The sequence below is a fragment of the Hypomesus nipponensis genome, chromosome 18 (genome assembly GCF_054491055.1).
Source record: "Hypomesus nipponensis isolate SF chromosome 18, ASM5449105v1, whole genome shotgun sequence".
Taxonomy (NCBI): Eukaryota; Metazoa; Chordata; class Actinopteri; order Osmeriformes; family Osmeridae; genus Hypomesus; species Hypomesus nipponensis.
Genome location: NC_140378.1, coordinates 3,024,129 through 3,050,000, shown reverse-complemented (window position 1 = coordinate 3,050,000; position 25,872 = coordinate 3,024,129). Strand labels below are relative to the sequence as shown.

General features: G+C 51.4%; 2 protein-coding genes across 2 annotated transcripts in view; one reads left to right on the top strand and one right to left on the bottom strand.

The window, feature by feature from the left end:
• Nucleotides 1-10,821, top strand: part of sema3bl (sema domain, immunoglobulin domain (Ig), short basic domain, secreted, (semaphorin) 3bl) — a 37,724-nt gene extending 26,903 nt beyond the window's left edge. Inside the window, 11 exon segments of the mRNA XM_084680543.1 lie at nt 450-563; nt 661-803; nt 2,020-2,134; nt 2,229-2,298; nt 2,428-2,572; nt 4,217-4,448; nt 4,890-4,981; nt 5,305-5,346; nt 5,480-5,708; nt 6,497-6,630; nt 7,876-10,821. Of these exon segments, the coding sequence (XP_084536669.1) occupies nt 450-563; nt 661-803; nt 2,020-2,134; nt 2,229-2,298; nt 2,428-2,572; nt 4,217-4,448; nt 4,890-4,981; nt 5,305-5,346; nt 5,480-5,708; nt 6,497-6,630; nt 7,876-8,394 (1,835 nt within the window). The 3' untranslated portion in view covers nt 8,395-10,821.
• Nucleotides 10,822-18,905: 8,084 nt separating this feature from the next.
• Nucleotides 18,906-25,872, bottom strand: part of sema3b (sema domain, immunoglobulin domain (Ig), short basic domain, secreted, (semaphorin) 3B) — a 39,717-nt gene continuing 32,750 nt past the window's right edge. Inside the window, exons 8-17 of the mRNA XM_084679858.1 lie at nt 25,691-25,833; nt 25,156-25,270; nt 24,616-24,685; nt 24,298-24,442; nt 23,450-23,761; nt 23,311-23,352; nt 22,601-22,758; nt 22,123-22,178; nt 21,453-21,592; nt 18,906-21,332 (exon numbers count right to left, since the gene is read on the bottom strand). Coding sequence (XP_084535984.1) covers nt 20,844-21,332; nt 21,453-21,592; nt 22,123-22,178; nt 22,601-22,758; nt 23,311-23,352; nt 23,450-23,761; nt 24,298-24,442; nt 24,616-24,685; nt 25,156-25,270; nt 25,691-25,833 — 1,670 coding nt within the window. The 3' untranslated portion in view covers nt 18,906-20,843. The remainder of the gene's footprint in view (nt 21,333-21,452; nt 21,593-22,122; nt 22,179-22,600; nt 22,759-23,310; nt 23,353-23,449; nt 23,762-24,297; nt 24,443-24,615; nt 24,686-25,155; nt 25,271-25,690; nt 25,834-25,872) is intronic.

Below are 25,872 nucleotides of genomic sequence, written 5' to 3'. Positions count from 1 at the left end.
CTCCTCTGTCATTCCCGATTTCCTCATCGTTCCACCTCTCCTTTCCTCCTTTCGTCTCTCATTGGCTTCCCTTTCATCCTGCTCCTTTCCTCTCGTCTTTTCTCGTCTCCTCCTCTCCTCTCTCGTCCTCTCCTCTCCTCTCTCCTCTCTCCTCCTCTCCTCTCCTCTCCTCTCTTCTCTCCTTCTCACCTCACCTCTCCTACCTATCCTCTCCCCCCTCCTTCTCTTCCTCTCCTCTCTCCTCCTCTCCTCTCCTCTCCTCTGTTCTCTCCTTCACACCTCTCCTCTCCTACCTCTCCTCTCCCCCTCCTTCTCCTCTTTTCCTCTCTCCTCCCGTCCTCTACTTTCCTCTGTTCTCTCCTTCTCTCCTCTCCTACCTATCCCCCCCCCCTCCTTTTCCTCCTCTCTCCCCTCCTCCCGTCTCTTTTCCACTCACTCCTCTCCTCCAGATGGGGAGTTGTACACAGGGCTAACAGCAGACTTCCTGGGTAGAGACTCGGTCATCTTCAGGAGTCTCGGAAGATCCACCATGAGGACTGAGACTGACCAGAAACTTCTACGTGGTAAAGCCCATACACACACACAAAACACACGTGCACCCACCCCCACACACGCACACACGCACACACTCAACCTCTCCACCTCCCTGTCCTTGCTCAGACCCCAAGTTTGTGGCGGCCCACCTGATCCCGGACAACGACGACAGGGACAACGACAAGGTGTACTTCTTCTTCACGGAGAAGGCCATGGAGGCGGGCGACCCCCAGGGGGCCATCCACACACGCATCGGACGAGTGTGTGCCGTGAGTCTCAACCCTTCAACCCTGCTCCCATCACTCACAGACACATACAGGGCGACTGGAAGGGGGTTGTTGCTGAGCAACCTTCTGGACCCCTGGGTGGGGGGTTGGTGTGAGTGTGTGGGGGGAGGGGGGGGGGGGGGTTCTGTGTTTCTGGGCTGTATGGGTTCTATAGCTTCTGGGCTGGTTCCCCAGCAGAACCACAGACCCTATGGATGGTTGTGGATGGTTGAAGATGTATGTACGAGTTTGGTATCTGCTTACTGTGGGGGAGTAATGGTTTGGACAGACCAGAGTCAGAGATGGAGTACTGCAGAGAGAGAGAGGCGGGGGGGGAAGGGGGGAGGAGTGGAAAAGATAAGAGAATGTGTCTCTTGGTCGGAAAGAAGAGATGATTTTACGTGGAGAAAATGGTCCTGTCGACCTCTCTTCCTCTGCACACACAGAGCTGTCGGATGTGATGTGATGTGAGCGTGCATACGTGTAATCCTTCTCACACCATGCATCATACACACACACGCACATGCACATACTCACACACACACCAGCTGACCTCGGTTTTGCCCCAGGGGACCTACAATCTTTGCAGTCGTCTAGACAATGCAGTGTTCCTGAAACATGCCTTGTGCACCGTCTCATGAGCTATTTCCTCTCTCATTCTCCATCCCTCCCTCTTCTCTTTGTCCTGGATATCTTTCCCTCTCCTTCCCTTTCTCTCTCTCTCTCTCATTGCCTCACTCTCCCTTTCTCTCTCTCTCGCTGTAAATACAGTATATTATAGTATTCTTCTCCCTCCCTCCCTCAAGTGCCGTTATAATCAGTTCCACCATGCAAACACACTGCCAAGAAAGCAATTATCTCTGCTAGTGCAGCTCCTAGACAGCTCACACGCAACACACACACACACACACACACACACACACACACTCTCACACCCTGCTTACATGACCCTGGCGTGTAGTAAAAGTGTGTCTAAGCACAGTGCTACAGTGTGGCTGCAGTTCTGCTGGAAGATGAGCCTTGTTGTGTTCGCTCCCAGCCCGGTGTCAGCCCCGCCCTCTCAGTCCTCATGGAGACCTACAGCTGGGTAGCTCTGCTGCCATGGATGCTTTGGCAGGATACAGTGGGAAATGATGTTTCTGTATGCATTGCTGTTTGCATAGTTTACTGATCCTGTCTGTCTGTCTGTCTGTCTGTCTGTCTGTCTGCCTGTCTGTAGAATGATGCGGGGGGTCAGAGGGTCCTAGTTAACAAGTGGAGCACCTTTGTCAAGGCCAGGCTGGTGTGTTCTGTACCAGGACCACACGGCATTGACACACACTTTGATGAGCTGGGTAAGACATGCTCACACACACACACACACACACACACAAACACACACACTACAGTATGAGCATGCACATACTCATTTGTCCTCCTGTTCCATAGAGGACGTGTTCTTGCTGAGAACCAAAGATGACAAAAACCCAGACGTGTATGCCATTTTCAGCACCATCAGGTGAGTTGTGGCACACACACACACACACATTCATGCACGCAGACACACAGACACACACACACATGCACCGCCACACACACACAGGCAGGTTGCACTAGTGTTTGACCTGCTGACCTGTGTTTCCACCAGTAACGTGTTCCAGGGCCATGCGGTGTGTGTATACCGCATGGCTGACATACGAGAGGCCTTCAACGGGCCCTTCGCCCACAAGGAGGGGCCGGACCACCAGTGGGGGGCGTACGAGGGCAAGGTGCCCTACCCTCGCCCTGGGGTGGTGAGTACCTCATACCAAAAAGACTCTTCACCAAACTAACCCAGTCAGGTCCATTCACCAATGAGTGGGTACTGTCAATCACGTTTGCACAGAGAGCCTTCTAGAACATGACTTGAAACATGATCGTTTTCAACTCCTAATCTTGCTTAGCCTTTTGGTACATTTACATGTACTTTATTGAACTATTACTGTAATTTTATTTGACATGATCCCTGGATTTCAGACCATGTTGTTCTTCTATGCTTTAAGGCCCAGGAAAGAAGTTGGCAGCTTGACCAGATGGCTGAACAAGTCTTAGTTCGCAGCACAGCCACTCTTTGACAGCTTAGAAGCACAACACTCTCGTTACAACATTGATTATTTTAAGACTTCAGATCTCAAGACGTTCAGATGTGTGCAGACAAAGTTGTCAAAACACTTTGTCACTTCTCTCTGACACTCAAACGAGACAAAACATCTCAGTAACCGTCCTTCCATCCAAGTTCAATTTGTCCCTCATTCCAGTGTCAGATGTTTTGATCGATGTGAGAAGTACTGTGCACAAGTCCAACTAGTAAGTGCATTGCAGAGTAGTGGAAGAGCACAGTGAATTTGGCGGCTTCCTAACTCTGGTGTCCGCAGTAGGTTGATCCTTGGTCTCGCGTGGTACCGCCTGAGCACCCCGGTATCTCCAGGACTCATCTCCCCAGCGCCGCAGTCTCTGTGGGGGCTGCAGAAAGCTGTCCAGCCTCATAGGGCTTCCCAGGGGGGTTAGTGAATCAGCTCCATCAAGGTGACATGGATGTCCAGCTCCGCTCCTGTGTCAATGTTCCCATGCTAATGCAGCCCATGTGGGGCGGAGCGCTGCGTTCATCCCTGGGGTCAGAGCCGAGGGGCGGAGCTTCAGCTGCCCGGCCAGCCCTGGAGGTCTGACTCCTGTATGGATGCACTTACTGTGCACAACAGTAACCTCCTTCATAGGCCGCTGGCTGTTACATTTTTCTCCCCCACCCCCTGGGTTGTCTGCTGACGAGGCTGAAGCGGTTCTATATTATGATGATTTAATACCTACAGTGCAGGCTCTGCATGTCGTAGATTTCACAGTGCAAGTGATAAGACTGTGCCAACTATGTCCCCTCCCCTCTCTATGTATGTGAACCTTCTGGAACCAATTCTCTCTAAGTTCCCCAGATGATCTTGGAAACTGTTCATCTGAGGGGGACTTACGTGCAGTACTTATCTTCCATCTAGGTGTGTGTGTGGCGTGTGTGTGGTGTGGTGTGTGTGTATGTGTTCTAAATAGCCAGTAGTGATAACCTCTAGAAGCCTCTTAAGGGGTTTTGGGGTAACCAGCCTTATCTCCTAAGTTAGCCCAGTCTGGGCATGTCTCCCCAGGTAATCACAGCTAAAGACCTGCAGTAATGACGCCTGAGAGTTCAGTAGGACTCTAGAACAACATCTCCTGTGGCCTCCACGTTGTGAACCTGTGACCCTCCACCTTCCCCTCTCCCCTCTCCACCCTCCCCTCTCCACCCTCCCCTCTCCACCCTCCCCTCTCCACCCTCCCCTCTCCACCCTTCCCTCTCCACCCTCCCCTCTCCCCCCTCCCCCACCCTCCCCTCTCCACCCTCCCCTCTCCACCCTTCCCCACCCTCCCCTCCCCAGTGTCCCAGTAAGATCACCAACCAGCCAGGCCGGCAGTTCGGCAGCACCAAGGACTTCCCGGACACGGTGCTCCAGTTTGCACGCAGCCACCCCCTGATGTGGCGGCCAGTGTACCCCGCCTTGCGCCAGCCCCTCCTGGTCAAGGCCAACCTTCCATACCGGCTGCGCCAGATCGTGGTGGACCGCGTGGAGGCCGAGGACGGCCAGTACGACGTCATGTTCATCGGCACAGGTCAGGGGCCAGGGTTCAGAGGTCACAGTCTGGGTTAGCGTGGTAGAATGGAAGCGCTCCCTGTATGTTTTTTTTTGTATCGGTCCACAGCATGGCTTAGACCCTGGCTTTGATAGCAGAGTAAAGGTTATCCACTGAGTTTGCCGAGTTCATCTATTTGAAGATGGATGGCTTGTAGACACGCAGAGCTGGCGAGGTCTGCCTTTGCTCCAGCTGACGGCTGTGTTGAGAAACCTGTTCCTTGAGGGAGGAATCTGGAATAAGGGAGGATGTTAGCCATGTAGCTGGAATATGGGTCAATATGAGGTCACCTTCTCTAGAGGTTAGGTACAGTATTGGCTGGTCCGGTCCAATTGCAGATCAACACCATGGACGAGTTCCTCCATGGAGCTGTGATTGGTCATCCTGACCCATGACCCCTCTGTGCTCCTTGTGTGTCAGATGTGGGCACGGTGCTGAAGGTCATCGCCTTGCGCAGCGGAAACTCTCTAGACACTGAGGAGGTCACCCTGGAGGAACTGCAGGTCTTCAAGGTAAAACATCTGAACATCTCCATACGACATCTCCATACTACATCTCCATGCTACATCTCCATGCTACATCTCCATACTACATCTCCATACTACATCTCCATACTACACTCCATACGACATCTCCATACTACATCTCCATACTACATCTCCATACTACATCTCCATACTACATCTCCATACTACATCTCAATACTACATCTCCATAATACATCTCCATACTACATCTCTTTACATTTATTTTTCTCCTCTGCTGCCTCTGCCCTGAACTAATGTAGTACAGTAGTAACCCATGTGTGAGAGTAATAACATGTTATTGTCTGAAGGTTCCAATTCCCATCACGTCCATGGACATCTCCGTCAAAAGGGTGAGTGAGAATCTTTCATCAAGCGTCCTTTGAAAGTCGCTTCCTCCGAGACTCTCAGGGCCTACATTTCAGTGAAGTCCAAGTTCTTATTCCTTCGACCCTTCCCTCCCTCACCCACTCTCCCCACCAATAGCAAGCGCTGTACGTGGGCTCTCCTGCAGGCATGGCCCAGGTCAGGCTCCACCGCTGTGATGCGTACGGGAAGGCGTGTGCCGAGTGCTGCCTGGCCAGGGACCCCTACTGCGCCTGGGACGGGACGTCCTGCACACGCTACCTCCCCAACACCAAACGACAACGGGTCCGCCGCCAGGACATACGTCATGGCAACCCAGTCCTGCAGTGCCAGGACCAGAACCTCAGTGGTGAGGAGGGCGAGAGGAGGGGGGAGGGAGGGAGGGAGGGACAGGATGAGAAGAGGGGTGAGCGGAGGGGCGACAGGAGGGATGAGGGGAGGGATGAGGAGATGATGAAAGGAGGGATGAGGGGAAGGAAGAAAGGAGGGGCGAGAGGAAGGATTTAGAGGAGGGATGTGGGGAGGGGTGAAAGGAGGGGTGAGCGGAACGGATGAAAGGAATACAGGGGAATATAAGACAGGAGGTCTTACAGGTAAAGCTCCCACAAAGAGTACTCAGCACAGGCCAGGGTCAGGGTCAGGGTCAGGGCAGGCCGCTATCACACTGAGGACAACTGTGTTTGAATGCACGGACTAAGGCATCCCACACAACACGTACGTGTTTAGACATGTATAAACATACACACAAGCCTTATGTCAACTCCACTGATACGCACTCAAACTCAAAACGTACACATTCACCACCGTCACCCTTGCCGGCTGAGAGGAGGGGCATGCAGATGCGTTGGAGTCACACACACAACTTCCATGTCATCATGGAAGGTGAGTCACACGTGAGATGGAAGCCGACAGAACCTAAACCAGACAGGCCCTCTACGTCTCTCTCTAAGCAGGAGGAGAGCAGAGAGAACCAGACGTGTGTTTGCTCACCTGCAGATGTGTGAGGGGGTGAGACAGAGGTGAACAAGAGTTAGCGGAAAAGGTGTCAGCTTCCTCTCTTACTAACATAAAATATCTGTGTCCGTGTGTCAATATGTGTATGTGTGTCCATGTGTATGTATGTGCGTGTGTGTGCAGTAGAGGACCTGGATGTGACAGAGGAGAGGGTGGTATACGGGACGGAGAACAACAGCACCTTCCTGGAGTGTGTCCCTCGCTCCCCGCAGGCCAGCGTCACCTGGCTGGTGCAGCGAGACGAGCGCATGGAGGAGGTGAGACGGAGGGAGCGGGAGGGGGGAGAGGGGGAGACCATTAAATACAGACACTCATTACTGTAAGGAGAGAGAAAGTGAGAGGGGTTGTATGGGGGGAGACGGGAGACAGGCTGTCCTGTAGGGCTTGGCACTCTACCATGTCTTGATCTTAGTGCTACCACACACACACATTGACACACACTCTCTCTCACACACACACACACACACACACACATTGACACACGTAGATGAGAAGAAGTCAGCCGAGAAGGTATTAAGGAATTACTGCATATTTGTACTTCCCTCCAAATAAACGCCTGGCTGACAGCTGCTCTTTAAAGGGCCAGTCCGCAGTGTTTGGCTTGGCTCTCATTGCCGAGACAACAACTGTAGCTTTTCATGGCGGGTTTACGCCGGAGTCTCCCAAGCTGAACAAACAGCACAGGAACTCTGCTCGCTCCTCTCCACCTTTGTCTCTCCTTCTCCTCACTTCTGTGTCCTTCTCTCCATCTACTCCTCCACACGAGTTGTACCTCACCTGTACCCATACTTGTTCTGTTCCCCGCCTATACCATACCTGTCCTGTACCTCACCTCTACCTCACCTGTACCTAACCCTAACCCTACTTGTTCTATTCCCCGCCTATACCATACCTGTCTTGTACCTCACCTCTACCTCACCTGTACCTAACCCTAACCCTACTTGTTCTATTCCCCGCCTATACCATACCTGTCTTGTACCTCACCTCTACCTCACCTGTACCTAACCCTAACCCTAACCCTAACCATACTTGTTCTGTTCCCCGCCTATACCATACCTGTCCTGTACCTCACCTCTACCTCACCTGTACCTAACCCTAACCCTACTTGTTCTATTCCCCGCCTATACCATACCTGTCTTGTACCTCACCTCTACCTCACCTGTACCTAACCCTAACCCTAACCCTAACCCTACTTGTTCTATTCCCCGCCTATACCATACCTGTCTTGTACCTCACCTCTACCTCACCTGTACCTAACCCTAACCCTACTTGTTCTATTCCCCGCCTATACCATACCTGTCTTGTACCTCACCTCTACTTCACCTGTACCTAACCCTACTTGTTCTCTTCCCCACCTATACCATACCTGTCCCGTACCTCACCTCTACCTCACCTGTACTTCCTCTACCTCCTCCCCTGTGCCTGCTCACCTGTGCCTGTCCTGTACCGCCCCCTGTCCCTCCCTCCCTCCCTCCCCTTAATCCCCTGCGTCCCGTCCCCAGGTGAAGCTGGATGAGCGCGTGATGCGTACAGAGCAGGGTCTGCTGTTCCGCCGCCTGTTCCGCCATGACGAGGGCGTGTACGTGTGCCGCTCCAGGGAGCACGGCTTCACCCAGACCCTGGCCCGCCTCAGTCTGGACGTCCTGCAGGGCGAGACCCTGGGGCAGCTGCTGGCGAGGGACGACCTCTCCCTGGACCTCCCGGGGGCCCCGGGGAAAACCCCCAACACCGGCGGGTTTAGGGTGTGGCCTTCCTGCCACGCCTTCAGGCCCGGGGCCGCCTCGGCCTTCGGCCAGTCGCGTTCCTGGTTCAAGGACCTGATGCAGCTGATTGGACCGTCCAACCTGCCGCAGGTGGAGGAGTACTGCGAGAGGATGTGGTGCAACGACAAGCTGAGGAGGAAACACAAGGCCATGGTGGAGAAGTACAGGCAGGCCCAGGACTCTGCACGCAAGGCTCGCGCCAACAAGGGCTCCGGCGAACGCAACCGCACGCCGCGAGACCTGACGGGCAGAGAGTAAAAGGGGAAGGGACGGAGGGAGGGAAGAGAGGAGGGGATCCTTGGTGCCGTCACGTGATTGAGAGGGTGAAAGCGAGAGATGTCCGATGGAGAGAAAGCCGGGTTCGTAGAAGAGACTGACGGTGAGAGAAGGACGGAGGAGAGACCGAAAATCACAGAGGAAACCGGGACGGATGCAGACTCTTCTCTCGTAACAGTCCTCATCGTCTCCTGTGCCTGTGTTCCGGAAGACACCTCCCAGCTCCCCCTCCAGCTTCAACTCCTCTCCTCACACCTGGGAACTCTTTAACCGTGTGTCTGAACTGTATGACTGTATATGTGTGTCGCTGGGGATAGACTGTACCATTCTGTAAATACTGTCTGTGAATCCCCTTAACACCTTCTCTTTGTCGAAACGTCGTACTGTAGTCCTCCGCACACAAGCCTCCCTTGTTCGACGCACACCATGCCTATTCTGCTGTACGCACACATTCCTTCTCCCATGTACACACAAACTCCTCATACTCTGCTGCTCTATACACACCATTCTTTGTTTACACACACATGCCATCCCAGTTAAGGTGTCGCACATACACACACACACACAGACGTAGATGCCCGATCGTACACGTGTAGCCGGTGTGTGGTGACACTCACTCCTCAAGTATGTAACAGGCCACCCGCGTCAGCGAATTGCTAGCTTTTCGTTGGTGTAGTTGGTAGTGGTGGCGCTTGGGAAGTCAGAGGTGGTGAGTTCGACTCCCGGTGGGAGCGGATGGATGCCTGTATACCTCTGACGGAACTTGCAAAACCACGTCTGTTACGCACGCACACCTCCCTTGTTCAGCTGACCTACACACGCCCCCATTCTCCAGATCGGACACCGCCTCAGACCATCACCCAGAGAACATAGCCTTAACTGGAAATAGGACGATTGTTGATAGTTCAACAGATAAAAGCCTGCTTTGCTTAAATCTGCTGCCAGACTCAAGTTCACACAGTGCATTGTGCTGTGGTTCACTCTAGACAAAGGAGAGAACAATGCCAGGCTTGGTGGCTGAGACTGGCCGGCCTGTTTTTTTGCTGGGTAAACACTGAATCATGTTCCACACAGGATAATCTCTGTTGGTTAAATATCACTTGGTCACTCGCGCACACACCTCGACCACCTTCCATAGACGGAAGGATGGAGGGAGGAAAGAATGGTGGAAGGGAGGGATGGAGACAGGCATGGAGGGGCAGAATAGGCGTTGGGGTTGGTGTAAATCTGGTTTCATAACGAGCTGCACCACAGAGGGAGAGGTCGACGAGGAGCAGTAGAGAGGAGCCAACCGAGAGAAGAGTGTAGCTATGCTGCCCCTCGAAAAACCCATTTTCCCACAATCCTCAGTGCAGTCAGCGAAGTCCCATAGTCTGTGACATTGTGTGTGTTTTCTTCTTCTTCCTCCTCTTTAGAATGGCTGCCGGGGCGGTGACACATGCATCAGTCTGTCTGCGTTTGTTTGCTTAGTTTGAGAGAAGTGAGAGCCGGTCTTCATGTCCAGTCTGTGTTTTCTCTCCAAATGTTGTTCTTCGATCGAATCTGGACGGACAGAGAGTGATGGAGAGAGTCGCGGGGCTGAGGCAGTCGACAGGAAGAAGCAGGGAGGGACAGAGGAAGGAAAGCAGGACGGAGAGAGGAAGGAGGGAGGAGGGAGAAAGAGGACGAAGGGAAGGAGAGAGAAGGAGGGAGGGAGGCAGGGAGGGAGGAAGGAGGGAGAGAAAGAGGGAATGAAGGGGAGGAAGTAGGAAGAGATGGAATGCATCCGATCTGTATTGGTAAATCTTGTTCATAGTGACATACTGTAGTCCTGAGCTTTGGTCCTGTCATCTGTCTCAGTCAGCTGGCTTCAGAATGTCCCGGTAAACTGATCAGAGGTTGTGAAACAGGATTTGAGACATAGATACATTCTGACTAGGTCTGGGATTACACGCTTACAGGAGCCCTTCAGACAGGGCTGTTAAAAGGGAAGGAGCCAGTTCAATACTACTGTGGAAGGAACACCGTCATGTCGTACATCATCAAAGTGTAACAATGAAAGAAAATGTGTCCGGCCATCATTTTACAGTTAATTTGCCTGTACAGTAGGTGTAGTCTTGTGATACGTTTCAAACTAGCTTTGACAATGTGTTTGACAGTTTTGAGTACAGCCAACCTTTGTTCATTTCCTGAACAAGATGGGGTCGGTATTGATGTTTCTCTTTAGCTGTGTTCTCCTTACAGGGATCCTGACTGAGCTGTAACGGGTCAGGTGTAAGAGGGGAGGGCGTTCTAACAGGAAGATCTTAATTTAACTGTGTTTGCTGTATTTAAATCTTATTTAAAGATTCTCATGCATGCTGTTTCTGTATGTATGTATGTATGTATGCTATTTAGGTAACACCAATACAGTCCGGGATGTTTAACTGAGTTTGAGTCTGTATTTAATGCTCCAGGGCTGGGGTGGCAGTGGGGGGATGATGGATGGAAACGTGTTTGATGTGTTCACGAAACAGAAGGATGGAGGATGGAGAGAATAATACTCCAAAAAGAGTGATAGAAATATGGAGAATAAAAAAAGAGACGTTGCTGAATCGGTCTGTCAGCCTGCACTAGGTCTATGTTTGTCTTTCTCCCTGTCTGTCTGTCTTTCTGTCTGTCTGTCTGTCTGTCTGTCTGTCTGTCTGTCTGTCTGTCTGTCTGCCTTTGTCAGGGTTATGGTTGGGTCTGTTGGGTCTGACTGTGTGTTGGAGAAGAGAAACATCTAGAACATACAGGGGCCCTGAGGAGGGTTATAGCCTGTATGTCCATCTGTGTTGGAGAGTCATTCAGATGTTCCATGATCTTAACGTTTCTGTTTAGATGCGGCGGATGATGTGTTAGTATACAAGTGGGGCAACACACTGAGACCCAACTCCATCTCCTTCAGAGCAGCTCAGTACAGCTGAGTGTACACACAAAAACACAAACACACTCACCTGCACGCACACCTACAAACACACCCAGTGTGTGAGAGCAGTTCCACTCAAAAGGACCTCAGCCCTGGCTGAAACAGTCACATGAGTCAAAGGACCGAAACACACTCCAACCCCAGAGTCCAGTCACACACAGACACACACACAGCCTCTAACATGCCCCACACACCAGCCCCAGACACAGTTACACACATGGCATACTGCTCAACCTGCAAACGCTTGTAACATCTCTCATGCTGAAGGGAAGTGAAATCCCATGTTTGTTCCCATGCCTGGTTTATTACCAGCCGGTCCCTTAGACAGCCTGTGAGCTCGGCTCTGCCCTGCCCAGGGTCAATTAAACCAGCCGTGCATGTAATCGCAGCCTAATTGGCTGGTAGCATGCGTGTGTGACCACTCTGGAACAATAGAGTCTGTTGTCACTGGACTGAGTAATGCCCTCGTAAACTGTAGTCTCCCGTCTCAATGCCCTCCGACACCCTGAACGCAAATGCAGCCGCAGAGCTTGCAGACACACACACTCACACGCTCTACCCTCACATACACACACACACAAACACAGAAATAAACCGACGCCAACTCTGACATCATCCCGTGCTGTGTGAATGCTCCAAGGTGGCACAGCGTCAAAGGGGCTTAGTTTCCGCAGGGCTGAAACCCTCGAAAGCAATTATAGCATCCACCGTGGAGGGCCCAGTGAACCGCATCCCCCAGAAGCCCCTGCAGTTAGCCACGCAGCAGGGGTCGATGGCAAGTCCAGCTGCTGCAGCATGTTTCATTGCGTTTCCATGCAGATGTGTGTGTGTGTGTGAGAGAGAGTATGTTTTACATGTGTGTGTGATCGTGTTGGACGTGTGTGTGGGTGGGTAATGTGTGCTGAATGCGTGTGTGTGTGTGTTTGAATGTGTGTGTGGTGTCTTAGAGACACACCAGGCCAGGGAGAACATGCAGCATGACTGAGAGGCTACAGTCACAGCTCATTAGCTATAACAGGCCCAGCTTAAACAGGTGTTTCTTTTCCTCTCTCTCCTCCGACCGCCACAGTTCTCGTTCTCTCGCCCCCCCCCTTGCTACCCCCTTCCTAGTTTCTTCATCCCTAAATCCCCTCTCTCTCTCTCTCTCTCTCTCTCTCTCTCTCTCTCTCTCTCTCTCTCTCTCTCTCTCTCTCTCTCTTCTCTCTTCTTTCTTTCTTTCTTTCTTTCTTTCTCTCTCTCTCTCTCTCTCTCTCTCTCTCTCTCTCTCTCTCTCTCTCTCTCTCTCTCTCTCTCTCTCTCTCTCTCTCTCTCTCTCTCTCTCTCTCTCTCTCTCTCTCTCTCTCTCTCTCTCTCTCTCTCTAACTGGCCCCAGCACAGCATCTGTCTAACAAGTACTGAATGGAGAGACCCCAGCTCAGACCATGGGCTGCCCTCTGTGATTGGTCAGGAGAATGACCAGTGACCATGGTCCTTGATGTTCCTGGGCTGGTATCCTGGACACCCAGACAGTGCTAATCTGGGGCTCCATGTTTCCTGGTGACAGTGGGATATAGTCCAGACCCCCTGTGTCTGGGACATCAGCCCTCTGGAGGGACTAGGCTAGTGTGATGTATAAAAGGAGCAAATACAAGATTGTCCAAATCAATTGAGTTCAGTTCAGTTGAATGAAATGTAGTCTATAAATTGTACCATATTCAGTTGTGTTCAGTCTCGGGAATAGATCTTCATGGATCCAGACTATCAAGAGGATTTAAAGCAAGCTTAGAATGCGGCACACACAATGGCATTTCCCAATATAGCCTTTTTTTTCCCAATTCAGCCAATAATTCACTTCAAACATACCCCCCCCCACCACACACACAAACTGTATAACTTCATACACAAGTGCTTGTAAACGCATATTTACATGTAATCATTTAGCAACTTACAGTGAGTACAGGGACATTCCCCCCAAGGCTAGTAGGGTGAACACAGGACACAACGTCATTTTGCATGGCCGGGAATTCCGGCAACCTTCTGATTAACAGCCCAATTCCTTAACCGCTCAGCCATCTGACCCCAAATATACTATACGTATATACTCTATAAACAAGCAGCACTCAAACCTATAAAACACTAGATACACACACAAACCACGCAACCAAAATCCTATCAAGTAACACCCAAACACATTTAATCTGCTCCTCAAGGCTAGATGATAAACACACCCCGTGCTTGGGAACAGTCTGTGACGCAAGTTACATCAGCCAGAATGTAACCGCGGCTCCCATAATAAAGTCTCTTTCTCTCTCAGACGTGAATATGATTTGGAGGCGGTTTCGTGTGAATGTGTATGTGGGGGCGGCTAGCTGTAGAACGTGTCCCAATGTGAATTGGACGCCCCTGCTCCCGGATCAGGTTTCAGAGCTGCAGCCAGGCTGCTGTCACCCTCACCCTGCAACCAGGCTGCTGTCACCCTCACCCTGCAGCCAGGCTGCTGTCACCCTCACCCTGCAGCCAGGCTGCTGTCACCCTCACCCTGCAGAGCTGCAGCCAGGCTGCTGTCAACCTCACCCTGCAGAGCTGCTTGCCGGCTGAAAGCTGCTCACCTGGACTGGGCTGGCTGCAGAGGTTGTGTGAAAACTCCTGCCTGGCTAATGGCTGGTTGGTGGTCTGGCTGAAAGGCCTGGCAGGAAGTCTGGCTAACTGGCAGGTTAGCTGTCTGGGTGGAAGTCTGGCTGTCTAGCTAGTTAGCTGGCTGTTTGACTTGTTGGCTGGCTTGTTGGCTGCCTGGCTGGCTAATTGACTGGGAGGCTAGCTGGCTGGCTAGTTGACTGGCTGGCATGATGATGATAAATCACTTCAGTGGGGGGATAGACACATGGATGGAGGGACAAGAGACAATAGAGAGAAAGAGTGAGCAAAGACTGCAGAAAATAGAAAAAGGACCGAGAAAGAGAGAGAGAGGGAGAGAAAGAGAGAGAGAGAGGGAGGGAGAGAGAGAGAGAGAGGAGAGGAGAGAGACAGAGAGAGAGAGAGAGAGGAGAGAGACAGAGAGAGAGAGAGAGAGAGAGAGAGAGAGAGAGAGAGAGAGAGAGAGAGAGAGAGAGAGAGAGAGAGAGAGAGAGAGAGAGAGAGAGAGAGAGACAGAGAGAGAGAGAGAGAGAGAGAGAGAGAGAGAGAGAGAGAGAGAGAGAGAGAGAGAGAGAGAGAGAGGATGAGTGAGCGGAATAAATAAACATCCAAAACATCCTAAAGAATCTGACCACCTGGACCTGTGTATCAGAGGAAAGCACACACGCACACAAACAGGACGTCTGGTAAATACCACAGCTTGTTTACTGTCACGCACACTCATGACCTACTTCCTGCTGTCTTTGTGTTTAGGAAAGTGGCTCTGGCTCCGGATTGGTGCAGGTGACAGAACACCTTGGTTTTGTCAGAAGTAATGGTCGGACTGGGCAGACTGTGTGTGTGTGTATCTGTGTGTGTGTGTGTACCCAAGCGTGTGATAACTGCACCAGCTGTACTCTGTAATAGCAGCAGCACCTCCAGAATGGGCCACCTGAGAACAAGCCATTTATACAATGGCTTCATAATAACCCTCTCTCTCTCTCTCTCTCTCTCTCTCTAAAGAAGCAGGTTTAACATTGTGCTCTTTTGCGCTCTCCAAGTCCATTTCCTTCTCCCTTCTCCTCTCTCTCTCTCTCTCTCTCTCTCTCTCTCTCTCTCTCTCTCTCTCTCTCTCTCTCTCTCTCTCTCTCTCTCTCTCTCTCTCTCTCTCTCTCTCTCTCTCTCTCTCTCTCTCTCTCTCTCTCTCTCTCTCTCTCTCTCTCTCTCTCTCTCTCTCTCTCTCTCTCTCTCTCTCTCTCTCCTCTCTCTCTCTCTCTCTCTCTCTCTCTCTCTCTCTCTCTCTCTCTCTCTCTCTCTCTCTCTCTCTCTCTCTCTCTCTCTCTCTCTCTCTCTCTCTCTCTCTCTCTCTCTCTCTCTCTCTCTCTCTCTCTCTCTCTCTCTCTCTCTCTCTCTCTCTCTCTCTCTCTCTCTCTCTCTCTCTCTCTCTCTCTCTCTCTCTCTCTCTCTCTCTCTCTCTCTCTCTCTCTCTCTCTCTCTCTCTCTCTCTCTCTCTCTCTCTCTCTCTCTCTCCCCCTCCACCTTTCTCGTCCACTCTCTCTTTCTGCCTCCTCCTCGCTCCATGTCTCTGTCTCCATATATGCCTTCAGTTACTCCTGCTTGCTCAAAATAAGGTCAGTCCACAAAGAAGCTCAAACAGTCACTAGCTGCATCCAAAACTCTGCTCCCACACCTCACTGTAGAAAAAAGAGTGCGAGAAAGAAAGAAAGAAATAAAGAAAGGAAGAGAAAGAAAGAGACTGAGATTGATATGGAGGGGAGGAAATTGCCACAGGAAGTGACAACACTCAGCCTCACGTCCCCCCCGCTAGTCACTTCCTATGATTGTGGGTGTGGGCCAGGTCTTACCATTGTGCTCCACAGGGCTCACTTCCTGTTAGCTCCAGCACAGGCAGCCTGACTGCCAGGACAATCTGTCATTCCAACCCCAATCTCACTCTCTCTCCCTTTGCCTCTCTTTCTCTTCATCTTTCTCAGTCCTTCGCTTGCCTTCTCTAACCCATTAGTGGGACTCGGTTCCTCTAACTCTATCTCCCAATTTCTATCTACCTTATCTCTCTCTCTCAATCTACCCATCTTCCCATCTCTTCCGGGGAAGACACCAGACAGACAGAGTGAGGAGTACATATCTCCAGTAGGTGACCTCTAGCGGTAAAGCCGGATATGGGATATCTCCAGACGTCATGAACTCTGAGACACGAGAGAGCTGTGCAGAATAGCATTAGTAGTAGCAGACAACTGGAAAAGGTTCAAACTTTTCCCACGACATTAGCCCACCCCCCCCATGTCCATCCATCCCCCATCCCCCTATCCCCTCCATCTCTCTATCTCACCATCTCTCCATCGGATCCCTTTAAGATAATGTTTTCAAAGCCGTAATTAAACAGGCCCGTTTAAGGCGGTAATGGAAGGTGCGTTTCTGTGTGTTTAGCAGTGTACGCTGGATAAGCGGTGGTGTGCGCTCTCCTCTCCTCCTTTAATGATGACATGTGAAAAGGATTTAGAGTGAGAGGAGTCTTACCGTCAGCGCTCTCTTGAACACGATACACTCGCACACACACACACACACACATGCAGATGTTAACGACTCCTGCGACAGGCAGATAATTGGACTTAATTTGAACCATAAATCATTCAACCTGTCATTACAGTGTGCTGGGTGTGTGTGTGTGTGTGTGGAAGTGTTTGTCATGGTTACAGGCCGGGGTTAGGGTGTGTACCATGGTGCCATAGTGCCACTGGGTTAGGGTGAAGATCAGTGTGACCTCTCATGACCGGGGATCTCCGAGGTTAGGTCAGGGTAGCCTCTTCCACAGACAGCTGAACAGGACATCGCATCTCCAGGTCTTTCATCTCCACTGCTAAACTCCCACGGTGTTCGTCAAACAAGGGGAGAAAACCAAGGAAGCACAAGACGGATATTGGAAGAAGGATATGGCTCTCTTGGACATGATCCAGTATCTCACTGGAGGCCCCACTGGAGCCTGGGGCTAGAGTTTTCACCTGAGCCAGACAGGGGAGCCTCCAGATGGGAGCTGAGAGGGGTCATGTTTCATTCTGATGGACATGTACTGTAATGATAATTCAAGTTTTCTTATTCGGTGATAAACTTTCTGTTAAGGGGCATGGGAAGAACTTACAGGGAGTCTGCCCTTCACTCTGGTTCCCTTATACCATGGATCAGACAGAACCTTCACATAACAGTGTGTAGTAAATATACAGTGTAACTTACACTGTACACTCAAGTTTGTTCAAAAGTGAGATTACACTTGTCAACGGGGGGTGGGGGGGCAGGGTGCTGGTGATGTTTCTCATTGGCTGGTAGAAGTAGTTGAAATGGTAGATGTAGAACTCCAGACTAGAACTATCAACTTGCCAGAAAACTTGCCTCGGTATGTCCCTGCGCCTCATCCATGAACTGTACATAGCAGGACAAGTTATCCCTTACTTCTCAACGTGAGGAATACAAGGTGCTGCGCGAGAGCGTGATGAACGGTTGAAACGCGTCGGAGCCCTGCTGTACATTTGAAGTTGTAGACGTTGCTTTCAAGTTCCGTATCGTACACGGCAGAGAGAGGGACTCCACGCGCCCCCCCGTCTCCAGCCCCCAACACCACCACACCCTCACCCTGGTAAAAACAGCAGACGGAAATGAGTCCTTAAATTGGGACCCCCTGGACCAGACCCTCTCAACCTTCCCCCCCCAAACCAACCCAGAGGGGGTCTAATGGGTTGCCAGTTTGAGTAATATGCCCCCAATTTAATTTCCTATGTGTTTATGACTGGTGACCACATGTGTGTGAGCGCGTGCGTGAGCGCATGTGTGTGTGTGAACGTGTGTGTGCATGCTGTTGGACTGTGTGTGTGTGTGTGTTTCTCGCACATGTATGTTCTCGTCTGGGAAAACCACTGGGAAAAGCAGGGCAGGGTCACTTGCATTGAATGGGGCAGGGTCAATGATGATATCTGATATTCTATGATGCATGAGTGGGTCTTGAGGCTTGATGTTGACATGATGTTTACCTCTCTTTCTCTCTCCCTCTCTCTCTCCCTCTCTCTCTTTCACACTCACACATACAGAGACACACAGGAAGACATACACACCTTCTGGAAAGTGTCAAGAGTGATGTCGAGGGTTGAGACTGTGGACCTTGGTGTAAGACAGGGTAGGGAGTGATGCAAGTGAAAGACACAGCTGCCCCTCTGAACTACATATGTCTTCCTCTTCTCTGCATGGCAAACAAGATGCAGCACTGCCACCCTGTGGCTGGAACAGGAATAGCATCCCCAAAGGAATAGAAATAGCAGGAATGAAAAGGGTGGGGTTAAGCAAATATGGCACGGGAGAGTAAGGCTCACGTTGCTGAAGTAACTGGATATTTTATTGTGTTAATCAAAAACAATCTGAAACAACAATTCACAAACAACTCGTAGTATAGTATTACAGTATCACAGCGGGACTGCAATAAAGTATTACAGTGCACCAAGTCAACTTTGGCCTCTTAACTTTGAACTTTCACTACAAACCTTCCTACTGACCGCCCCTTGTTAGTTCATATGTACAGAGCTCTCCTTTACCCCAAACACACATCCACACAGACACTCACACACACATACACACGCACACACTCACACACTCCTTAAGAATTCATGCAGGGGTGCGTCATGGCATAGTATAGACAGGGTTGCTGACTGGAGGGGTGTGTGAAGAGCAATTCTTTTTATTGGGGAAACTGGACGAGGAAGTCTTTCCCCAGCGGGCAGAGAAACAGTCTTTAGTGAGATCTTGTACAGCAAGCGGGGCAAGGTACAAATGTACATCTACATGTCAAAGAAAACGACAACAAATCAAATCCATCACAACATGTCAGTTTATCGGCACACATAAATACACAATAGTATAAGAAGCAGGTTTAACATTGTGCTCTTTTGCGCTCTCCAAGTCCATTTCCTTCTCCCTCTCTCTCTCGCTCTCTCTCTCTCTCTCTCTCTCTCTCTCGTTCTCTCTCTCTCTCTCTCTCTCTCTCTCTCTCTCTCTCTCTCACTCTCTCGTCTCTCTCTCTCTCTCTCTCTCTCTCTCTCTCTCTCTCTCTCTCTCTCTCTCTCTCTCTCTCTCTCTCTCTCTCTCTCTCTCACTCTCTCGTTCTCTCTCTCTCTCTCTCTCTCTCTCTCTCTCTCTCTCTCTCTCTCTCTCTCTTCTCTCTCTCTCTCTCCCTGCCTTCTCCATTGTCAAAGCATCCCTACGTTGGTCATGCAACCACAGAGTACAAACAAACACGACAGCCCTCTACGGCTTCAGTCAGGTCAACAATTAATTAATTACATCTTCAGGTATAAATAACAAGACAGGATTCCATACATCTAAAGCACTTTTTGATCCACAGTTTAAGGTAAATTAAGATCATTTTTTTACAGAGCTATTGTTCTGTCACGTACTAGTTCACCATACACTCGTACCATAGGGGTTTGGAGACTGGCATGTACAAATACTGGACACTAGAGGGCGACCTACTCACACATATTGATTAGCGACCATTGTAACGGCTGTGCTGCATTAGAGCGATCTGGCAGCAGAACACAGGGAAGCGCACAGGCAAAGAACTAACAGCCTGCTGGCTAGGAACCCTTAGTGAAAACAATATTCTCACGTGTTTTATGTGAGAGATTTTGTCAATCCAACACTGTGTACCACAAACCATAAGACACATCTATTCAAAAAAGGAAAAGTACTATTTATAATAAAAATGGTTTCACACATAAATATCATGCTTTAAGCCCAAAACATGGGTGGTCACTGTACTCTTCTTTTACTAGTTATTTATACCCCCCCTCCTCCTCCTAGTCCTCTCCCTCCTCCCCTCGCTCTCCCTCCCTCTCCCCTTGTTTGTGTATTGAACACAAGTTGTCACGCGCATAAATGTATAAAACCCACCGTTTATATAACAAGTCAGTTGTTGAAGATCCAATCGCCAGATCAAACACAACTACAGAAGAGATTATCATTCATGAGAGACAATTTAAATATCTTCCAGTTGACGGTTTAAGATGTTTGTGTGTGTGTGTCTGTATGTGTGCATAGTTATTAGTAGGTAAACAATCATGTCTGAACTCAAGTCTTGATAAACAGAACACACCTTCTCTGATACCCAAGTCTCCCAGTAGTGAACTAGTACTGAACTGGTTCACCTCCCCTCTCCTGTGTGTGTGTGTGCGTGTGTGTGTGTACGTGGGGATGATGGGGGAGGGGGTTCCATCTCCCCTCGTTAGTGGTTCAGACCAAGACAGCAAACACACAGTATACACAAGTCTACCGCTACCATGACGACATACATTATTCCAACACTAAACACGAGATGTAAGGACGTCTATCTACAATACGTCATATGAGTTCAGAGGACTGTGATCGTACGTGTGTGTGTGTGTGTGTGCGTGTGTGTGTGTGCGTGTGTCCGTCCATATCCGTTGTCCAGTCTTTAGCCTTGATCCAGTTGCTGACACGTCCATCTTGTCTGGTCGTACTGTGAGGTCTCTGATGTATCAGGACGCTGTCTCCCGAGGAGGGGGGCAGGTCTCAGAGAGAAGGGGGGGGGGGGGTCTTTAGGGGCTATCCAAGCAAGGGTCAGTCAGGTGAGGGGTGGGGTTGGGGGGCAGGCAGACTCAAGCATGGTGGTTGGGTGATGTCAGATAAATATTTACTAAGAAGGAGGTGCCCTTGAGTGCGTGCTAGGACATGAGTGTGTGTGTTGAAAGTGTGTGTGTGGGTGTGTGTGTCTGTGCGTCGACACCTCCAGGAGTCCTTGGTCTCTTTCAGTCGGTTTTACTCCTCTCCCTCCCTTCCTTTCTCTCCTCTCTGAATCAGTCCCTCCTCCCTCCCTCCCTCCCTTCCTCCTTCGTTACTCCCCTGCGCTGCGCGGAGCCCGGGGGGAGGGCTTCCCGTCGTGGGTTCGGCGGTTGCGGCCCTTCCTCACCTCCTGCAGATGTTTCCACTTCTTGTGGGGGGGCCGGACTACCGGGCTGAGGGGCGGGGCCTGCAGGGCAGCGTCAGCAAAGCTCTTCTCTGTCTTGTCGTTCTTGCGCGCCCACACCTGCTCACAGATCTGGTCGATGTTGCTGAGGTTGGGGTGGTCCACCAGCTGCATGAAGTCGCGGTACCACAGCTTCTGATTGGTGGAGGGCGGGCCGGCCGGAGAGCGGGGGGCGGGCTCGGGGTGCGGCGGGGCGGCGCCGGAGGAGGAGGGGACAACCTCCAGGGTGATGCCCAGCAGGGTCTGGGTGAAGCCGTGCTCCATGGCGTGGCACTGGTACAGGCCGGCGTCCCTCTTCAGGACGCGCCTCACCAGCAAGCCGCGCTCCGTCTGCAGGACGCGCTCGTCCAGACGCAGCTGGGGGGAAGGGTGGAGGGAGAGAGGGGGGAGAGGTGTGTGAGTCTTAAACATTACACACCTCAATGACACACCTTGTCTCACCAAAAGATCACCCTCCTTCCCTCCCTCCCTCCTCACTTCTTCTCTGGGGTTGTGCGGATGTTTCTGGAACGTCCAGGTGACGCGCGCCTGCAGGGATTTGGGGATGCACTCCAGGAAGGTGCTGCTGCTCTCCACGCCGTACAGCCTGCGTTCTGCCACGCGCTGCTTGTGGTGGTCTGCAGGGGGCGACAGAGGACAGGACAACGCGTTACACCACAACTGAGCAAGGAACATTCCTCACTGCTTTGGGTGAGAGGAGTAGAATACAGAGTCCACTAGAATAGTGAGGAATGGCGTTAAATAGAATGGAATTCATGAGAATGGACCGTGTGTATGCTCATTGTCTAGCATGTTTCTGGTTGTCTTTCTGTGGGCCAGAAAAGAGACGCCCTGGGGCTGTCACACAATCAGTCTGACCTTTCGGTCACACCCTGGCCTGTGACCAGGCTGGGGATTGTCGTTTAGGAGGGAAGGGGTGGAGGGGTCAGAAGGGTCAGAGGGTCAGGATGTGCCTTTGGCAGCACCACCGTGAGAGGGGACTGAAGAGGGGTGGGGGCGGGGAGCGGGGGGAGGGGGGAGAACAGTCTTGAAGAGTGTCGGGTCTAGGAGGAGGGCTGAACCGTGGATGGTCCCGGTCGTGTTTCTGACAGAGACAGATCTTTCCCTCCTGACGTCAGTGTTGAGAGGTGAACCAGCTGAGCCTCACCTCCTGAACACAGGGTGTTGGGGTCTCCGTTCCTCACGTCCTGGCGTCGGAAGCGCCTGGAGAACAACAAAGCATGTTCGGGTTTAACGTCACGGTCGTGCAGTGAGAAGGCCCTGTGTGCTGAAGTAATAGCAGGTCGACAGGGGTCCGTTTGTGTTAGCATATTATGCTAACACAAGCGGATGTCTGCTGTTGGCATGTAGGTAACTTGTTAGCATGTTGGTAACTTGTTAGCATGTTGGTAACTTGTTAGCGAGTGGCGAGCGCTAATGTGCTCGTCTTGTGCGTTAGGGTTTTGCTGGCGTGTGTTTGACCGCGATGGTGACGTGTGCTTTGGGTCATCGCTGTACTGTTGCTGTGCTAGCCTGTTGCTGGTGTGCGTCAACATGTTTCAAGGCATGTGCTGGCTCATTGGTCGTGTGAGTTAGCGGAGGGTGTCAGGAGGCCAGAGGCCTGTGTTGGTGAGTTGCTGTGGTACCGTTTGGTGTTGGGGAGGTAGCGTGTGCAGGACGTCCCGTCCCAGGCGCAGTAGGGGTCCCTGGCCAGGCAGCACTCGGCACAAGCCTTCCCGTAGACACTGCAGCGATGCAGGGGCACCTGGGCCAGACCCGTGTCTGAACCCACATACAGCTGTTGCTGTTGGGGGAGAGAGACCGGGGGTGAGGGTTAGGGTCAGCCATGTGTCGCTGTACACTGAGACGTACCGCCACTCGCTCAGTCTGTCTGGATGGGGTAACCAGCAGGCTCAAGATCGAGGGATGGACTAATGGAGGGAGAGATAGAGTGATGGAGGGAGTGATCTAGAGATGGACTGATGGAGGGAGAGATAGAGTGATGGAGGGAGTGATCTAGAGATGGACTGATGGAGGGAGAGATAGAGTGATGGAGGGAGTGATCTAGAGATGGACTGATGGAGGGAGGGATAGAGTGATGGACTGATGGAGGGGGAGATAGAGTGATGGAGGCAGAGATCTAGTGATGGACTGATGGAGGGAGAGATAGAGGGATGGAGGCAGAGATCTAGTGATGGACTGATGGAGGGGGAGATGGAGGGACGGACTGATGGAAGGGGAGCTAGAGGGACGGACTGATGGAGGGGGAGATGGAGGGATGGACTGATGGAGGGGGAGATAGAGGGACGGACTGATGGAGGGGGGGAACGATGGAGGGAGCGATGGAGAAACGTACCCGCTTCGATGAGATCTGCATGTTGACGATCGAGGAGGCATCCTGGGGAGAATGAAGAGAGCGACAGGTTATCCGTCTGGATTCTCCCCCACACACACACACACACACAGTGAGAGTCTCTCTCTCTCGCTCCTCTCACCTTGAAGACCTCCAGCTCCTCCAGCAGCAGCTCCTCCATGTTGCTCCAGCTCTCCTTGGGGACGGAGATGACCTTCAGCACGGTGCCCTTGTCCGTCCCGATGAACATGACATCGTACTGGCCGTCGGCGGCCCCCACCCTGTCCACGGCGATCTGGGTGAAGCTGTAGTCCACGTTGGAGCGCAGGAACACGGGCCGGCGGTTCAGGGGATACACCGGGTTAAACATGAGGGGATGGTGGCGCGCAAACTGGATCACGTCGTCAGGGAAACCCTTGGTGGACTCGAAGCTGCCAAACGTTTTGCTGGGACACTGAAGAGAGAGGGTTTGTTTTAGACACTGGAAATCAGTTTGTTTCTGTATTGTACAAGAAAGAACGGAGGTTAACAGTCAATGTGAGGTCATGTTTATTGTAGGGTCCCATAGTACTATACAGAAAATGAGTGATCTCCTGAATGAGTGTACAGTGCGCAGTACAGTAATGGTACAGTATTATATACTCGAGTCCAGTGGGGTGATTGTGGGCTGAGCTGGGTTTTGAGTGAGTGAGTGAGGTGGTTGGGTTCGAGGTTTACTTCAGGTCAAGGAGAGCAAACACAATAGAGAGTGTTATTACAGCTAAACACTCTACAGCTGTGCTTAGCTGCTGCCAGTCATCCACAACCTGCTGACACCACATCACTGTGATTAGACTGGTCCCTCCCTCAACCGCAACACTGGACTTGGCTTTAGTACCGACTACTGTACAACGGTTCCTGATGACCAGTACTTCCTCTTCTCTGACAAGAAGTGAAGTTGAAAAGGGGATGGGGGGAGGGAGAGTGGGGGGGGCGGCGGTTGCTACGTACCATGCCAGGGCGAGGGTAGGGCACCTTGCCCTGGAAGGGGACCCACTGGTAGTTGGGTCCTTCCTTGTGGGCGAAGGGCCCCAGGAAGGCCCTGCGGATGTCGTTCATGGTATAGAGACACACGGCCGAGCCCTTGAACACACTGCTGCTGGGCCAGAAGGACAATGGTCAGATACTGACTAGACACTAGATACTGACTAGACACTAGATACTGACTAGACACTAGATACTGACTAGACACTAGATACTTACTAGATACTAGACAACAGTACAATCATACACACACACACACACACACACACGGTGATGAACTCTGACCTGGAAGTGGAGAAGACGGTGTAAACCAGAGGGTTCTTCCTGTCTCTGGTCTGCAGCAGGAACACGTCCCCTGTGGAGGACAAACACATGCAAGGTGGGGTCAGAGGTCAGGGTTCAGGGGTCAACAAGCCCCGTGGCTCTGTTGGTTTAGTGTAACGACTCCTCCAGACATGTGGAGACTCTCCTAGCTGGGTAGGGCCTCCAGGTTGTCTGGGGAGTGTCAGCGTGTTGGACGGCTGGAGCTCGCTTCACTCTGAGGTTAAGGTCTCTTTGCACGGTGCTACCCTGAAACCAGACACTTTGGACCCGGGTCCCAGAAAATCAACCAAATTCCATAAACATACACAGGATCAAGATCAAGATGGAGATCAAGCCTGGTTTTCAAGTAGGCATATGGAGATTTCTCCAGCTCAGTCAAAGGACAATTCTCCAAGTTGATCCAAGTTGATCCTCCTAGTGTAAAACCCTTGCATCACATACATTGTACAGTAATTCTTCTGGTGTTTCTCAACGGGCCACACAGCAGAGGCTTCTACTCACGCAGCTCGTCAAAGTAGGTGTCACTGCCGTCTGCTCCCGGCACCGAGCAGATGAGACGCGTCTTCAGGAAGGTGGTCCACTTGTTCACCAGGCTCCGCTGGCCCCCCATATCGTTCTGGACAGACACAGGAGTCAGGTTAGCTAGCATGTCACTCTGGAGTTACATTAGCTAGCATGTCACTCTGGAGTTACATTAGCTAGCATGTCAGTCTGGAGTTACATTAGCTAGCATGGCATTCTGGAGTTACATTAGCTAGCATGACATTCTGGAGATAGATTAGCTAGCATGTTATTCTGGAGTTACATTAGCTAGCATGACATTCTGGAGTTACATTAGCTAGCATGACATTCTGGATGCACAGTACAGCTAGAATAGCTAGCATAACATGACATTATTGGGCCTACATCATATACCCAAACTGCCTTGGGATTGAAAAAGTGTTTTGTTATTTTGTATGTAACAGTAGATTAGCTAGCATGTCATTCTGGACCCACTGTGTTCATACTCTGTTAATTCAGTGCTGGTTCTCCTCACCCTGCAGAGCTGTCCTATACGAGAGTAGGTGGCCTTGCCCAGGCCCTGGGCCTCCACCGCCGTCTCTCTGAAGAAGAAGAACACCTTGTCATCATCTGGGTTCTCGCTCTCAGGAACCCAGAAGGAACCCACGAACTTCGGTTCTGGAGGGCAGAGAGAACAGTGCGCGCGCACACGGGTAG